This window comes from Odontesthes bonariensis, chromosome 4, assembly GCF_027942865.1.
Source record: "Odontesthes bonariensis isolate fOdoBon6 chromosome 4, fOdoBon6.hap1, whole genome shotgun sequence".
Taxonomy (NCBI): domain Eukaryota; kingdom Metazoa; phylum Chordata; class Actinopteri; order Atheriniformes; family Atherinopsidae; genus Odontesthes; species Odontesthes bonariensis.
The window spans coordinates 19,816,367-19,834,346 of NC_134509.1; the positions used below are offsets into that span (position 1 = coordinate 19,816,367).

At 43.4% G+C, this 17,980-nt stretch overlaps 1 protein-coding gene across 1 annotated transcript; it reads left to right on the forward strand.

Annotated features, from left to right (window-relative positions):
• The first annotated feature begins 738 nt into the window (after positions 1-738).
• dtd1 (D-aminoacyl-tRNA deacylase 1) lies at positions 739-15,483 on the forward strand. Its single transcript, XM_075463362.1, has 6 exons — positions 739-834; positions 1,730-1,820; positions 3,412-3,647; positions 5,055-5,152; positions 10,259-10,423; positions 14,956-15,483. Exons 1-5 carry the CDS (start codon positions 792-794, stop codon positions 10,412-10,414), a joined length of 624 nt encoding a protein of 207 aa, XP_075319477.1. The 5' UTR covers positions 739-791; the 3' UTR covers positions 10,415-10,423; positions 14,956-15,483.
• The last annotated feature ends 2,497 nt before the right edge of the window (positions 15,484-17,980 follow it).

The following is a 17,980-nucleotide window of genomic DNA, read 5'->3' on the forward strand; positions in this document are numbered from 1 at the left end:
TGATAGTTGAATCAGTGACTGAGGCAGTGAAGCAACAACCGAACAAAATACTTGACATTAAACGGAGAAGTTGTACTACTCATTGACATTTAATCTGGAATTTATCTGCAGGGCCATTTCAAACAGAATCAAATGTTAACTTGTGCAAAAATGTCACAAAGATCAACAGTCTGCAGCACTGGGTGATATGTAATATAATTCTGATTTTAGGAAAATCTCATAGTCTGAATGATAATTCATGCTGGGACAAAAAAAAAAAAAACCCTGTTGGTACAGTTAATAGAATTTACTTAAAAGAAAAGGGTTAAACAATATATACCAAGCACGAAAAGTGACCTGCTGTTACACACAATTGCTCTTTTCCATAGCAGACATTGGCTCTAATCTAGCCTAGGTAACCACTAGCTGCTGATCCCTAAAAGAAAAGGAGCACCTACCCTACCTACAAGAATAGGAAAACAGAAAAGTTGTGCCAAGGGGATGATATGAGATATGGCCTTCGACTTGGTAAGTCCTACTTTTGTGCAGCAGATTTACCTTCATGACCTTTAAAACTGAGCCATAGTTAACACCAGCTTTGCTTTCTCTCCTGTGATACTCTTGCCGTGAAAAAGCAGTGCAGTAAATGTAGGTTTTACTTGGTCTGAATGACTTCATCCCTGCAAAAACCTCTTACTGGAAGAAGCTTGGGACGTGTGCTGTCATTCTCCACCGCTAGAGGGCGTCGTCGTCCCGCACACGCGTCAGTACCCGGAAGTTGTGACAGCGTGCTCCTCAACACAAGCACAACCATGAGAGCTATCATTCAGAGGGTCACTAAGGCGAGCGTGACAGGTAAGGTTTTAAACAAGCCAAGTTAACTGCCTTTGAACGTTTAACCAAACCAAACCTAGGCTGACGGAATTCGACCGTTGACGTTGAGTTTCAGCTCGGCTAGCTGTGTTAGCATTAGCATCCGCAGCAAAATGAATGAGGCGTGTTTATGTCATGAGTTCTTGCTGTAAAACAGTGAAGAAACCAGGTAGAGGTCAATTCTCCGTATAAATTAAATGATAAGTGTGTCCTCTGGTGGGGGACAGCTAGCATTCAGCCTGTCACTGCATGTCAATAACAATCCTTTCACCTACCTGTTACCCAGACATACGTCCAAAAGTTTGAACCTAATTCTAACCACAGTTCTGTCTGTAAATACATTTTAGAGGAGGTGGAAGTTGTGTGTTATCTCTGCTATTTGTCCCCGGTCTTCTGTAATATCAATAAAAATAAACAGTTAAAAGTATAAAAAGATAAAAACCACAGTACCTGGACTGGTTAAGTGTAGACTAAGTTGCCCCAACAGATGATTGATATTCTTTAAAAAAGTTGTGATAATGCAAAACACGGTAATTTCACAGCTTTTTTTTTTTTTTTTTTTTTTTTGGCATCTAGACCACCTTAGTACAGATTTGACCAGTCTAAGTATCATGGTTTTTGTTCTCCTTTCACCTACCCTTTACCCAGACATTGTTCACAGCTAAATATTTTTAAGGTTGTCCCAGTTCCTAAGATGCACCTAGAGGAGATAAGATCTTAGACATCATCTGTGGTGACACATAAATCCCACATTTTAAAGTGAATATAACAGAAATAATTAAATACAGTAAATAATGGTTTGACTATGAAATCGTGCAGTTGGAAGAACGATGCCGCGTCCACCTTTGCTCATCAATCTCTTTGTGTTTTCCTGCAGTGGGAGAGGAACAGGTCAGTTCCATCGGGCGTGGACTGTGTGTGCTGCTGGGGATTTCAGTGAATGACACACAGAGGGATGCTGAGTACATGTGAGTGTGTGTTTAGTAGCTTTTATTCATCTGAAACTGCTCTAAATACATTTACTCAGGCACCGTACTTAAAGTATTTCCATTTTATTGTACATTGTTGTACTTTTTACTCCATTAGCAGCATAAAAAAAGATTTAAATTTACATGCAAAACATATGAAGATTGCAAAAATTAGCTTGCATCTGATGTGTGCACGTGTGCTGTGGATATCTCACTGCACGTACGGCGTGTCGTTGGAAAGCTGAGATCCGACCTCGGTGGGTACATCTAAAAAGATTTCAGCATTAAGGCAACTCACAGATAGAGATTCCTGGTAATAAACAACAGTTTCTCACAGATTACTGTTGCAGCAACGATGAGCGAGCAGCTTCATCTTTCCCATATTCCCTCTAATATGTCTGCTGGGTGTATTTAAGTGATTTTAAATTATAAACATTATTTTACACCTGACCTGAGATCATAGGAGCTTCCCTGGCGCGTCCACAGGTTACGACTGCCCCTCTTCTGCCGTGTGTGTCAACTAGCCAAATAAAATCTGCAAACAGATATTCTGTTTGTCTGTGAAACTTTAATGTCCGACAAGAAAAGCCCTGCGTGAAGCAGCATGGCAGCAGCGAGCCTTCCCTTTGTCCTGTGTGTTCATGCATAAAAAGTGTGAGCTGTGTTCTGGTTAGAGCTTTAATTTATGAGGTAAAATGTGACAAAACAAGCAGCAAAACTAAACCTACGATTCAAGATTTAGTGGAGACGCATGACGAGTCTGTGGAGGAAATGTCTGACAAACAGGACGACATTTCTGTGAGCCGCGTGGAGAGTCCTTGAACACAGGTGTAAATTGAACATGTTTTCGTGCTGTTTGGCCTCGGTAAGGCGTCAGGCAGAAGTTGAATTAGTGTCAAAATCCATTACTCCTAGAGTTTCCTTGGCAACGCGAGCCGGTGAAGTCCACCAGCAACCTGCTGTTAGCTCAGAGCAAATGGTTTTATATAACAACAAGATATTAAACAGAGTTGTTTGTTCTGCTTAAGTCTGTAGGGTTTTAGGCTGCCATGCAGCCTGAATTTAGTGCTCGTGGTGATTGAAATGGACATGAAGGAGTTCATCAAAGAGACAGTTCAGGGTGCGTGTGTCGGGGGCAAAATCAGAGAGGAGAGAGATGCTGGGTCTGCTGGGAGAGGGGTGATAAAGATGGAGCTGCCAGGCAAGAGGATGAGAGGGAGGCCAAAGAGGAGATTTATGGCTGTGATTAGAGAGGACGTGCGGGGTTGAGGTGACGGAGGGAGAAGGCAGGAAGAGATGGAAATGGAAGATCTGACGTCGGGACTCCAGCCGAAAGATGAGTTTTAGACTTTAGTTCTGGGCAATAAAGAGTCAGTTTGAGTCGAATTTACTCCAAAGTCATGGCTTCAACCCAGCTTCAATCACACTGTTGTTGTGTAACATTTTTCTACATAATTACACATGTAGCATGAGATGAAAATAATCCACAGACCCGTCAGGGATTTGTGACCTTCACTGCTCAGATGTTGTTTCTTTGAACTTTTACAGCAAACTGCCTTCTCACTGCTTTGTGTCGCCTGCGTTTTCTCAGAGTGCGAAAGATCCTGAACCTTCGGCTGTTCGGGGATGATGACGGGCGAGCGTGGAGCAGAAGTGTCATGGACATGGACTTTGAGGTGCTGTGCGTGAGCCAGTTCACGCTGCAGTGCATCCTGAAGGCCAACAAGCCTGACTTCCACTCGGCCATGCCTGCAGAGTCGGCCCAGCCTTTCTACGACAGCCTCCTGGAGACCATGAGGAGCAGCTACAAACCGGAGCTCATTAAGGGTGCAGAGGATCTCACAATTCATTCTTTTTTTTTTTTTTTTTTTTTTTTAATTATTTGGGCTTTTTATGCCTTTATTATATATAGGACAGTGTAGAGAGACAGGAAGCAGGGGGCAGAGAGAGGGGGAATAACACGCAGCAAAGGGCCGTCCGATGCGGGAGTCGAACCGGGGCCAGCTGCAGCGAGGACTGTAGCCTCTGTACACGGGGCGGCTGCTGTACCCACTACACCACAGACCGCCCCCTCACAATTCATTCTTATTTAGTTTGAAATCATTCATGAAACAGTTCAGTGTTGGCCTGATGTTGAGATGCTTGTTGTCACGGTGACAAGTTTTTCAGATCCAGCTGTTTCTGGAGGGTTGGAGGCATCACTGAGGCGTTAAAGGTGGTCAAACAGTCTTTCTTTGTCTCAGAGGAGTTCAAAACCTATTTATTTATTATCTCCTCCGATATGAGGGACACGGTTCCATCCTTTCTTAAAGGAAAGGAGCTAATTCTGTCCCACAAAGAGGAATATCTTCTGACTGAGAACACAGTTTTTAATTAAGTTCCATTGTTCTATATGACTTTATTTCACATCTCAGAAGCAGAGCTGATAACTGCCTGCCTGTAGAAGACGCTTTCAGTCAGGCAAGATGAAGTTTTTCTGTTGTAATTCGACTTAGATGCTCCTGCCCCCATCATTTCTCTTTCTCTGAAATGAGCATCGGGAGACATGCAGGGGGCGCATAATGGGCCGACGTTTATCTGCTTAAGATAATTGATGTAAGAGAGTTGTTCTAACAGCTCCCTCACAGACCTGTGAGCCACTTTAAATGAAGCCAGAGAACAACAGGAATAAACTTTCAGCTTCTTATTTCCAAGCTAAGGGTCGATTTTCATCTGGACCAGAACCCGCTCCTGAGTTTGGATTCTGTTTAATTGCCCGCACTTCCGTCTCACTGTGGGGTTGTACAGTGAAGGTGCTGGATAATCCAAGTGGTGACACGCTGGCGGTGACGGTGGCAGGGAATTGGGTCAGCCCACCAGGGAGAAGGTGCAGCGAACACCTCGTCCCAGCAAGGCTTCTTAATTAGTCACCCCCCCCCCCCCCCCCCCCCCCCCCCCCCCGAGAGGAAACATGATGACGCAGCGCTCCTCCAGAGCAGCCCACAGCTTCATTGTGCAGATGGTGTCATCAATCTCTGGGACCTGGTAGAAAAAAGGAGAGCATTTAGGTATAAGCTTCCTGTCCTTGTGCAGCTCGCTCATCTTTTGTCCCCTGATGTGCGAAAGCTGCAGTTTAGACGATTCACTGGAAAACAAACAATGCTTCAGTTTACTGCCCGTTAATCGTTGTATAAGTTACAGAGAAGCATCTTCTCAGAAGCCGTTCATTTATGTCATTCCGTGTTGTTGTTCCAGACGGGAAGTTTGGGGCCTACATGCAGGTCCACATCCAAAACGACGGGCCCGTGACCATCGAACTGACGTCGCCCACCGGAGCCGCAGACCCTAAACAGGTACGAGAAACCAGGATGATGTTCACTGCTCGTCTTCATCATGCTTTAAGGCACCGCTGCTCAGTTTTCAGATTAAATGTTCAGTAAAGACTCAGATTTATTCAGAAGTCATGTTCAAAGGGAGGATTTGTTCTTAATCTGAGCCACTAGGAGGTGACATTTGTCCCTTTTTACAGTGACTCGTGTTTTTCATGCCTCTACATACAGAACACTTCACAGGAATAAGAGATGTTCTCAGAACCACCATTGCTGCAGTTACCCGGTTATCGTTTATCATTCTGGAGGCCTGTATTATACCAACATTGGTATTTTACAGGCTTCTCGTGCCAGCTTGCAGGTATCCCTGGATGGCGTTCTACACCTCTTGGATTGTGCCGCAGAGTTCCGTCTAATCCCTGAAACGAACAGCTAAAGCTGTGGTTGCTGCAGAGCGTAATCAACAGATTATGTTTCCCTCCTGCCGAACTTCAGGCTCAAAGATTGGCTGCCTTTCAGCTAAAATCAGTTTATTTGTGTTTAACTGGTGGGTTAGACTCATAAGACACGACTCTCATGCGCTCCATTAGCAGTTAACCCTCATTTTAGGTGGTTTTTTGAAGAGGTTGTAATTCCTGAAGATAAAATAACCAAAGACATACGCTTTGTTTGTGTCTTCTTTTAGTTTGTAATGTCTGGCGTTTATCGCAGCCACGTGTAACGCTGCCTGTACCGCCACCTGCTGTACAGGAAATAGAGAAATAAACGTGAAAATTCCTGTCAGGTTTCTGTCGGCATGGGTTCAGAAATCACTCTGATTTGAAGAATATCAGCCGCCCCTCTTTGATCTCTTCTGATCTCACACTGTGTCGAGTTCTTCTTCTTCTTTGTCGCAGCATTTGCCGTTTTGATTGGACAACAGGTGACCAAGAGTTTCCTTTGCATAGTCATTTTTGGGAGGAGCCAAGGCCATTCGCTCCTTTTCCCTTTCATTGAGTTTTTTTTTTTTTTTGAAATTCTCTTTTTATTCAGAAAGGCGCATCTCCATCACATACATCACTACACATGTACAATGTACAATAACTCAGTTTGCCAAGGATTCAGTGATGTAGTCCATACTGCCCTTTTGGATCTTTCTCCCACGGACCCAAACCATTCCAGGTGGAAGTAATAACCCAAAAACAACAGAATTGGAGAGCGCACCCCTACATGCAATCAATATATCGCACACACAAAAAACAATAAAAAAAAAAAGTATATATATATGTATATACACACATATATATATATATATATATATATATATATATATGTGTATATATATATATGTGTGTATATATATATATATAAAAAAATTAGAAGAGGGTAGGTTGAGACAAAGCACGAGTATAGTCAGATAAAATCAGATCTGATTGGTTTTACATACTCGGTCCACTTGGTCCAGATCTTATAACAACTTTCTTTCTCAACTTTGAGGAAAAAAGAAATCTTCTTCATAACATAAATCTCGTAAACAATTTCAATCCATTCGTCGATGGTGGGAGGTTCCACTTTTAACCATTTCCTAGTGACACATTTCTTACTAGCTGCCAACAACATAGTCAACAATTTTTTTGTCTTTTATGTTCCATGTTTCAAACTTTATATTGCCCAAGAACATAGTTTCACATTTTGATGGAATGTTTTCATTGAGCTTTATAAAAGAAAGATGTACAGGATGAGATGAGCATGGTTTTATATATGCATTTTGAAACATTCCTTCTCGAGCTCCCAGGTGAAATTCACTCGACTACCAGATGGAAGAAGCTGCAGCTTCTCTTTTCTTCCTGCTTTTTTTAGCTTTAGAAATGACCGCACCTCATATTGTGATGTGATAGATTGATGGTATCATGATTCATCTGGCTTGGTTATCGTGCTGAATTTGCTGAATTTTGTGTTTCTCAGTTCAAACTTGAAATCCAATGTTTTAAAAATAAAATGTTTCCTCAACAGTAAAGTTGAATAAAATCTCTGTGAAGATGGCGTGGCATCTGTAACTGGCTTACATGTTGGGTTTAGTTTTGTAAGCACGCATTCATCATACTTTTCTCTGAGTTTCTGACAGCACGTCTCTCCGTCCGGTGTCAGATAGCTTGAATATCGCCGCATCACAGAGACAGCGTTCTCTTTGGCCGCCTGTTCTGTGTCGCTCGAGTCGACGTCCACCGTCACCTGGTCCTCGCTGCACACGGGAAAGTCTTAAACTCCCTACGCTGAGACGGACTGGTCATCTTTTTATTCGCCATGTAGAAGATGGGCAGAGAAAATGAGCTGCACCTGATGAAATCGCAGCATTCTGAGCTCACCGGCTGAGATTGTGATTAATCGTTCAGCCCTAATTGAAAATGTAACGGCCTACATGGCATATAAATCCAGAAATTAGTTTACTTCAGTGCAGCTTTGACGTTGTGACCTGCATGAGAAATGAAAACACATACTTTAATGTGACTTTGGTGTACACCTATAAACCATCCTTTACATGCATCTTCCTGCAGCGTGCACCACGAGTCCAGTAATGGAGATTGTAATCGATCACTTTCGGTCTCAGCCATCAGAAACAGCTTTTCAGATATTTGTTCCTCTGAAATGCTCCACCAGAGTCCGACCAACGTCCTCATGCCTTGGCTGCAGGCCTGCCTTGGCTGCTTGGTGGGCTTGGCTCGCTTGCCTGGAGGGAGGGATTTTAAACGGTCCTCAGAATTTTAATCTTGTCTGTTTGGGATGTTTTGCTGCGGGGGCCGAGGAGCCAAAGCCGAGGCTGGACACGAGGGATAAAAGGCCAGCCAATAGGCTAAGCCTGGCAAGGGGGTGGGTGGGGGGGTGCATGAAGCAACAGCCAACAGACACTGTTCCTTTCTTTCCATGAATTAGGGATTTAGTCCAGCGCAGGGTCAAGCGGACAGCAAACAATGGAGTTATCCAGAGCAATGAAAATCATCCTGTTTGGGCCACTTCTGAACGCTGCTGCAGCAGATAGCAGAAAGTTTCCTGCTTGTTCACTTTACAGGAGTCATAGAAAGTTTTGATCATGTCAGGGAGAGTTTTGGGTTTGATTGTAGCTCTTAATGTCAAAACTATGAATGACTTTCTGGAAAAGTAAAACCATGTTTGCTCCGACTTCGCCTTGTTCTAATCGGATCTTTGGAGTTTGTGTCCTCTGGATTTTAGGCAGCAGATGTTATATCATCAGTGACGGCAGGCCCGGTTTGATATTACAGCATGTTAATGGGTTCAGCTGGAAATAACACTGACTTTGTTTTTGTGCCTTTGAATAATGCAGCGTCTTATGCAATGCTTTGGATTTGTGAGACGACATTGAGTTCATGAATATTTCCCCGCTGGCCATAAAAGTTTCAGCGTCGGTGTTTACAGGCCTGTTTCAGATGACGGGTGCGGCTCCAACATCTCCGTTGTGTGAGCCGTAAGAAACAATTGAGGAAGAACCTTCTGGGCTGGAGCATTTGCTCCGAGCTGTCGACATTGTTGGTTATTTTGTGCGACAGGGAGCGCACGCAGTCACAACAACGGACTCTTTGAGGTGATCAGATGAGGGCTCAGAAAGGCTCCTAATGTGGAGAGAATAGAAGCGGCGTGTGTTCACAGACCGCTCAGATGTGCACTGTTGTGTCTCGCTCTCTTTGGTGAATAATTACTCTAATTCTCATGCATGTTGGGACCTTTGGGTGACTACTGAACATCCTGCAAAGGTCACGATCTGCAAGTCATGTTGATGCTGAGACCCTGGAGCCAGAAGGTCCCCCAGACTGATAAAGTTTCAGCAAAGAGGGAATGTGCATTTCACAAGTCAGAATTCAGATTCCAATTATTTATTAGGCGACTGGTTCAATGCTCAGATGTATCAGTTTTAACCAGCTTTCCCCACCTAAGTCCCGTCTACTTAAGATCAGCATCTTAACAGGAATATTCCAAATTTAGCTCAAATTCTTCATGTAGTTCCCACAATTTATCAAAAATGGTTAAAGGTCACATTTTTATTGGAGTTATTTTCATTGCTTTGCCTTAAAAGTCTCTTCTTCTTCTTCTTCTTCTTCTTCTTCTTCTTCTTCTTCTTCTTCTTCTTCTTCTTCTTCTTCTTCTTCTTCTTCTTCTTCTTCTTCTTCTTCTTCTTCTTCTTCTTCTTCTTCTTCTTCTTCTTCTTCTTCTTCTTCTTCTTCTTCTTCTTCTTCTTCTTCTTCTTCTTCTTCTTCTTCTTCTTCTTCTTCTTCTTCTTCTTCTTCTTCTTCTTCTTCTTCTTCTTCTTCTTCTTCTTCTTCTTCTTCTTCTTCTTCTTCTTCTTCTTCTTCTTCTTCTTCTTCTTCTTCTTCTTCTTCTTCTTCTTCTTCTTCTTCTTCTTCTTCTTCTTCTTCTTCTTCTTCTTCTTCTTCTTCTTCTTCTTCTTCTTCTTCTTCTTCTTCTTCTTCTTCTTCTTCTTCTTCTTCTTCTTCTTCTTCTTCTTCTTCTTCTTCTTCTTCTTCTTCTTCTTCTTCTTCTTCTTCTTCTTCTTCTTCTTCTTCTTCTTCTTCTTCTTCTTCTTCTTCTTCTTCTTCTTCTTCTTCTTCTTCTTCTTCTTCTTCTTCTTCTTCTTCTTCTTCTTCTTCTTCTTCTTCCCCAAGATAAAAATGTTGATTAAAATGGAAAAGTAAGAAACGGCAGAGGCAGAAATATCCATGTTTTTCAGTCCTATTTTCCCATCTTACAGCTTGATAAAGTTGGATTTTTTATATTTAGGCTTCCTGATAAATGTCCATGTGCTTCAGAGCACTTTTTGGATTGTAAACTTTGCTTTGCCCACTCTGAAAGCTTGGCAACACTCATTTAGAGCTGCAGAATACAGTATTTAGCTGTTTTTATTGTTATTATTATTTTTATGAGGTGTGTTTTTTACTCAAGTGGTGACACCAGAAAACGGGGAGCAGACTTTTCACTTTGCCATTATTTTAATCTCTTTCAGTGCAAACAGTTAAAATGATTAAAAACAAAAAAAATCCATCTTCAGGCTCTTTTGTTTCAGACACAGAAAAGAAACTAAAGATGGACAAAGATTAGAAATAAAAGTATGTATTTATGTGCCGTCTTCTTGTGTTTTCTCAGCTGTCAAAGCAGGAGAAGCAGCAGCAGAGGAAAGAGAAGACGCGCTTCAAGGGCCCCTCAGAGTCGGGCCGGGAGAAGGGCCCCCCACGTTCCAGACAGGACCCCAACGCCAGCAGTGGAGCAGACGGCGACGTGTCGTCAGAGAGGGAGTCCTAGAAGAGCAGGGTGAGGGAGCTTAGACCGGAAAAACATACCTTACGTCATGTAGGCAACCGTCTCCGTTCTCTAAATGCTCGCATGTTTACCTGCGTAGCAAGTTTGTTACCAGAGGATTCCACAAGGGGGCGCACCGGCTCCCTCAGACCGGAAGAAGCTGCCGGATTTACAGGACGTAAACAGAAGTACTCTGATAAACGGCAGACATGGCGTCAGTAGAAGAGGATTGCATTTTGTTAATCTTAAGGCAGCGGTATCAGAGATGTTATGCGAGACCTCTAAACCAAACATCCAAACATCAAACGTAAGCGTTATCCTCCCCCTGTCGGGCACCTACATTCTGCAGCTTTTGTACGTGTTACGTTACTTTCTGATGATGCGCCAAATGAACGCAGGATATGCGAAGCAGCCACGATAAACATGCGTACGTGTAGTGAAATCCAAATTAGTCCATAATTAAAGGCAGACGAGGAAATATATTCTTACAAATGTTTAGGCCAACACAAACGTGGCATCCTGTGACCCACTGAAAGTGTGTGGTGGCGTATTTTTCTGCGTAAATACGGGCGTTTTGTTAGTATTTCTTGCGTTTGCTTTTATTTTGCTGTTTGGGATGTTTTGAGGCGACCAAAACCTTTGGGGTAGCATGAGCGAAGGCACTCTGGTCCTTTACTTTAGGGTTCGGGTCATGTAGTACTGACGAGTATGTCTGCTGATTTAGTGTTACTTTGCAGACACTTTGGTGTCTTCTCAGAATACTAGTTTCTTGTTTAAAGGCGATAATTAACGGTACACATGCATTTCTACGAGCTACATCTCCGACTGTTGAGCAGAAAGCATTGTTTAGTAGCATCTGCTGCTAGCTTAGAGCTACACTACTGAACCATTTCCTTCTGGGATCAAGGGTCGGGTGAGTAGCTGCTGCCCTCACTGGAAGGGCAAGATGTGGGTGTGGTTGAGCACCTGCTGAGTCTCCGCCCGTGAAAACAGACAGCTGTAAAAACAGGGCTGAGACGGGGAGCCGCTGTGCTTAAACCAACAGTATTTTAATGAAAGATGCTCTGATACATCTCAACAAGACCTCAGCCAACAGAAGAGCTGTTTGGATTCTCTAAATACTAAAGAAAGGAGCTCCAATGCTTCCTGAATTATCTCCTTTAGGATCGGACACACCGGACCGTCCTTTATCAGAGAAAGGAGATGATGTAGTTGTACTAACTGGGATTCATGTGGATTGTATTACATAATTGTCATGCATCACTGGGATAAGATTGTAATGGTATCTGAAGCACCTTTTGTTGAATGTTTGCTGAACATCTGTAGTTTCAGAGCTGCAGGTCCTCAGTGGGGTTACATGGCACTGAAAGGATCGGATTATAGGCTAAATTACAATAAGACTGAGTTAAGTTCATGTATACACCTTAATCTGACAAGAAATTGCATCGGATTAAGACCCCGAGATAACCCGGTTGAAAGTCAAAATAAACCTGACGGTGAAGCACGTGGTGAATTAGACTTTGCATGTTGGAGATTTTTTCCCGGGGTCGTGACCCGGAAGTCAAAGGAGACGATATTACTGTTGTTGTCGTCAGAAAGAAACAAACAACGCGATGGAGAATGCTCCGTTGTGCATCAAGTTTGTGCAACAAGCAGCTCATCACAAACTAAATATAGAGGGACGTAGCTTCATCTTGCTCTTCGTTCTCCATCTTTCTCCAATGCTTGAGTTTGTTGTTGTTGTTGTTGGTGGTGAAGAGGTCAACAGGAAGTGGCTCTATTAGCAATAGTTGAAATGGGTACAGCCCCACCTATCATACCGGGGTATGACATGCTTTGTGCCTCTGATTCCATTCATTCACCGCCATATATCCAAGGATAATTACCCTTGCTCAGACAAGGAGCAACTCATTCTTATTGTAATTTAACCAATAATCCGATCCTTTCAGTGCCATATAACCCCACTGACTGTGGTCGTCTTTTCCTGAGCTCTTAAAAAGATTTGAGTTTACTTCTACAACACACTTTAACATGTTGAACTGTTGGATATCACAAACCATGCTGGCCTATTGGTAAATGTTCTTTTAAGTGTATTCTTTGGATAGATTCCTGATAAAGTCGCATCATATCCCAGCATGTAAGAGCGAGTTGTGAAATCTTTCCCTTTGGGTCAGTGTTGATCTGAAGGATGAAGGGAAAATGAATGAAATGGCTTCCTAACTCGCCTCCGTTATTAGTTTACTTCCATTCTTTCTTTCTTGTTTTCTCTTGTTGTCACTTAATGTGGAGAAACGGCTCATCTCGGCCTTCTTAAATGTAAATGAGTGTTTAAACGGATATAAAATGTGATTGTTTGACATTGATAAACTTTTTACAGCTGTTCCTCTGTGCACGGTTGTTTTTGCATTGTCAACAAAAACAGTTTCCTCCCAAAATAGTTCCCTCCATTTATTACATGAGCGTGTTGTGTCATGTGCAGCGTGGCAGCTTTAGATTCGCAGGGAGAAGCAGATGCAGTCGCTTTGTCTGTTTTCCACGTCTCCTCTGCCCGCCTGAGCCCGCTCGCTTTGTTATTGACATTGCGCTGAAACTCAGCAACGCTCATGAGAGACGGACCTGTTTGTTTCTCTTTCTGTGGTTCCTGCTGAAGGATGAGTTGTGGGGAGGCTGGGGATTCTTCTACTTGGCTCTCAGTGTTTGTTTACCAGTGCAAAAGCGGGCGGCTTGTGGGAGAACAGAGAGGGGAGGCATTGAGTCGGCTGCTGCCGATGGCTCCGGTGGACAGCTCCTCTCCTGTGTGAGCTGTTTGCCATGCAGGACGTAAGCCACTCTTAAACTGTGGTCATACTTCCTGCTCCTCTGTTCTCTCAGAAAGGATACTTACAATCAGTCGAAAAAGAAGTTACGCCTACTTTTAATTGTAAGGTTTTATAAATATCAGAAAAAGATTTGTTTTATAAAGTAATCTGTTCTCCAGGTTTTAAAATGGCCTCAGATGACATATTACTTCCTGTCATCATTATTGAACAAAACCTAAGCTGAAATGTGGAGGCAGTGTGGAGGCAAAACTAAGTGAACCCCTGATCCAGCAGCTTGTAGCAGCAGCTTCAGCAGCAGTGAGCTGAAGTAATGGTTTCCTGTGTGACGTTATCAGTCTCTCTCATGGTGGTGGAGGAATCTTGGCCCACTCTTCTTTCCAGCGCTGCTTCAGCTCATTGAGGTTTGCAGCATTGGTTTCTGCACAGCTCTCTGAAGGTCCCACCACAGCATCTCAGTCAGGCTGAGGTCTGGACTTTGACTGGACCATTGCAACACCTTGATTCTTTTCTTCTTCACACATTCTGCTGTAGATCTGCTGCTGTGTTTGGGATCTTTGTCCTGTTGATGAGCCAGTTGCAGCCCAGCTTTAGCTGTCGGACAGTTGGCCTCACATCTGACTCTAGAACACTTTGGTATCCAGAGGAGTTCATGGTGGACTCAATGACTGCAAGGTGCCCAGGTCCTGTGGCTGCAGAACAAGCCCAGATCATCAGCCCTCCACCACCGTGCTTGACAGCTGGTATGAGGTGTTTGTGCTGATATGCTGTGTTTGGTTTCCTCCAAACGTGCTGCTGTGCATTATGAGCAAACATCTCCACTTTGGTCTGCTCTGCTCCAGCTTGAGCTGAGTTTTATATGTTTTCCTTCATTATAAACTCTCAGGCACGTGTTGGGGAAACATGTGCCTGAGAGTTTTTGTCTGACATAGAGCCAATGATGTTGGTAAAATGAGTAAGAATAAGATGTTTGAAAAATTAAGAGACTTATGTGGGTCTGTTGGAGGGAAATCACACATGTCACTGCATATCATAAAGGGAGAGCTGGTGTTCCTGTGCTTTGCTTTGCATGACTTAAACATGAGGGATGTGTGCTCTCCCCTGAATGAGTCATTTATGACGGTCTTCCATTATCTTCTCTGCACTCACTTCCTGTCTGCAGTTTCGTAATTTTGTGAGAAGATTTTCAAACCATAAACTCAACTTTTGCTGAACAGCCGGATACAGAACGATAAGATTTTAAACATTCCTACAAGGCTACTTTATTTTTATCTGCTTACTTACTCTGTGTTAAAGTTCTAATTAAAACCTAGAGGGAGATTTCATGTTCGCTCAGATCAGCTCAACGAATAAATGCTGAATTTTGAATCGTTCTCCTAAAACGGAAGTGTGAAACCATTCTTTAAAGCTCCACTAACCCATTTCTTATCTGTTTTAGTGTCATTATTGTCTGTTTTAGTGTCTTTAGTCTGTTTTAGTGTCATTATTGTCCAACAGTTCTGTGCAGGAGTCTTGATCTTATTTCTTCATATGTTGCCTACATGCAGCCAGACTGTCCTGTAATCTTTTAAAGTGGTCTTCAGCCATAGTTCTTCAGGCTAAGGATCAAGACTTTGGCTCACTCATGTACTTTTTAACATCTGTGACATCAAATCATTTTGGATTATCGTCTCTGGGCCATTAAAGATAAAAGCAACTGAAATTAAACTCTTCTCTTTGCTCCTACAGATGTCCAGACGAGCAGATCGAACAGATGTGACTGTGAGCTGTTTTGTCTCATTTACCTGTGCTGCTTCTCTGTAGCTGCTCTCCACAGACTTCAGGCTCTTCTCACTTCTCTCATCCATGCCTCTACGTCTCCTCTCTCCTCCGTCGTCCTGTCTGTGGTACAGAAATCCATCTCGGCTAAATGCATCTGGAGGAGAGAGGAGAGGAAGCTGCAGGAGGATGCACAGGTGGATCCTTTGTGAAAGACTTTTTGGTGACGCCTCATATTTGATTGACACGAATTTAAAGTGACAACCCTAAAAGAAAGATGTCCCATTTTGTTAAATGCCGGCCTGTTGGTCTCCTCTGCTCACATCTCTGGGAGGGACTGAGACCTGAGAGGAATCTGAAAATCAGACAAAGGGAACAGCCTTATGAAAACACATATATTCTACTTATTTGTTTCTCATCTCTACACTGTCCTGCTGTCACTTGACACGTCAGAATGTACATTTTGTTGTCATTTTATAAAGATTCGGAGAAACGGCAGCTGCTGTGTTTGTTTCCGCTGTTTTATTTTGTGAGATGTAAGAGCAGGGATGCTTGTCCTTATTTCTCCTTTCAGCATCACCACCTGGCCATCTGCACCGGCCCAACTTAAGATTTTTTTTCTTTTTTAGTTTGAGCAAGTTATTCCAGGCCAACCGTTACCATACCCCCACCCTCTTCTCCACCCCGTCCAACGGTGCTGAGCCGAGGTTTCTCCATGCTGCGGTGGAGAGGAGCTGCCTCGGCTTGGAAGCTCTTGAAGCGAGAAGACGTGACCCAGATATGTCCGTTAGCCAGGTAGCCTCAGCGCAGCTCTAAACTGGGCTGGAGCTGCAGCTTTCCTCTGCAGTGACTGCATTGGGATGCCAGGCTTCACAATTGGAGGGGAGGACGGAGGCTCTGGGCTCTCGGGTTAACTTCTCACAGGGCTGAGATTGATCAGAGCTGTTAGCAGGGGAGAACGGGGACTGTCGAGTGGCTCAGACGTGCGGGGGATCGTCTTTCTGTGGATTCGCCTGCGTGTTTCAGACCAACATGGCGGTTGGTGTGTCTTTGAGCGGACATCCTGAGCCGCTGGGCAGGGCAGCGGGCGCGGTGGCGCTCCGACATGGGAAAGTGGGTTAAATTCCACACATTCTCGTACATCACAAGCCACACTGTTTCTGGTTTGTCTTTTCTACAACTTATCTTACATCTCGTGTGTGTGAGAGGCCTCTGCCAAGCCCACTGGCTATGGAAAAACAATTTAACTGGATTTAATTTGCCCCCCCTTCCTCTTCCCCCTTCCCCTCAGTTTTTTTTTTTCTCTTCTGTGTTCGTCTGGGAGGTTGGGAATTCATCTTGTTTAGCAGCTCTGTGCCTGGACCGAGCTCGCTCTGCAAGTTAAGCCACAATTCATAGCAGAATCGAGGCTTCTTGTCGGGTCAGGATCCTCACTGCACTTTGCTCTATGTGTGAGAAAATATAGCTGCATCTCATCAAGAGGAAAATTATCAGGCCACATAAAAGTTGCTTCTAAAAGCTGCCGGACAACTCGACCTCTCTTGTCTTTTACCCTGTCAGTCATAGCTCCATTCTCTAAAGGGTTAATAAAGCACAATGCAACCAGTTGCCTTGAGCCCAGACCACTTTTTCCATTCTTGCTGGAAAGTTTCCAGTGCTATTTATATGAAACCTCAGGCTCAACAATCAAGAGACCCTCTTGGCCAAGATAAAGCATTTTTCATTATCCTAAAGTTCTGTTTCACTCAAATCACCGAATAAAAAAAACAAAACATCATAAAATGGCAGAGACACACTGCAATCTGTAATCCAGATCTGCTTCTGGACACATTCACAGAGAGAGCAAGTAAACATGCACAAGGAGGCACCAGTGAAATCACTCCACATGACCTAACAACTATTGTGTAACCAGAGAAAAAGCTCCAGTACATCTAATCTGTCCCGGGATGATGAATGATTGGCATTAGTGAATGTTCCAGCACTTGTTTGAGACTAAATGTCTGAAGAGAAACAGAAATGGTCTTTTCTCTGTGTTAGGAGGAGGTTTGATCCATCTTTGAGTGAGATATTGACACATTTTAAAATGATAACATTACTGTTATTCTTTTAGAAAGCGAACTTTGCACAGAAAGAAAAACAGTTTGTCTCCCATCTGCAGATTTCTGAGTTAGTGGTATGGGTCAGAAAAGTCATTAAAAAGACTTTAAATCATTATTACCACCCAATAACACACAATGTAGTTTTCTACAACTGTCTATAAAAATGCCAGCAGAGAATTTATTCACAGAGGAGAACAAACAGCTATTTCCTGCAGGTTTATGATGTTCCCACATTTATTCAGTCAAACTCCAAAGTTCACCAATAAAGTTTTGCATCTTTGCTTTTCTTTACTTGGGTGAAATCCAAATATTGATTCATCATTTCCTTACCTGTTCTAATACTATGGTGTGAAATATACACCGACGAGCAACCTTAGACGACCCACCTGATACTGAGCAAGTTCTCCTTTTTCTTTTTTTCACCAAACCACACCTGACCAGCCGAGTCTCGTATCCATTAGACCCGTGAAGTGTCTAAGGCAGGGATGTCCAAAGTCGGTGCTCGAGGGCCGCTGTCCTGCGGGTTTTAGGTGTCTCCCTGCTTCAACACACCTGATTCAGATGAAATGGATCTCTTCAAAAGATTGTTAAGTTCTGCAGCAGCCTGCTAATGATGCACTGATCTGGATAAGGTGTGTTGAAGCAGGGAAACGTCTAAAACCTGCAGGACAGCGGCCCTCGAGGACCCACTTTGGACATCCCTGGGCAAAGTCATTCTTGAACTATGTTGCAGTGTAACGGCGCATTATCCCGCTGAAAGAGGCCGTTGTCATCAGTGAATACAGTCTTCATGAAGACTGGGTTTGTGCGTGGACAGCAGCAGTGTTTGGGTAGGTGCTTTACATCGAGGTACGTAGGACCAGGACCGAAGGTTTCCACCAGAACGTAAAGCATGG

What these genes read in the sequence shown, in the direction of transcription:
- dtd1 (XM_075463362.1), top strand. Translation starts at nt 792, where the DNA reads ATGAGAGCTATCATTCAGAGGGTCACTAAGGCGAGCGTGACAG. An exon ending in CACTAAGGCGAGCGTGACAG is followed by an intron (nt 835 to 1,729) that starts GTAAGGTTTTAA and finishes GTTTTCCTGCAG; the next exon opens with TGGGAGAGGAACAGGTCAGT. An exon ending in CAGAGGGATGCTGAGTACAT is followed by an intron (nt 1,821 to 3,411) that starts GTGAGTGTGTGT and finishes GCGTTTTCTCAG; the next exon opens with AGTGCGAAAGATCCTGAACC.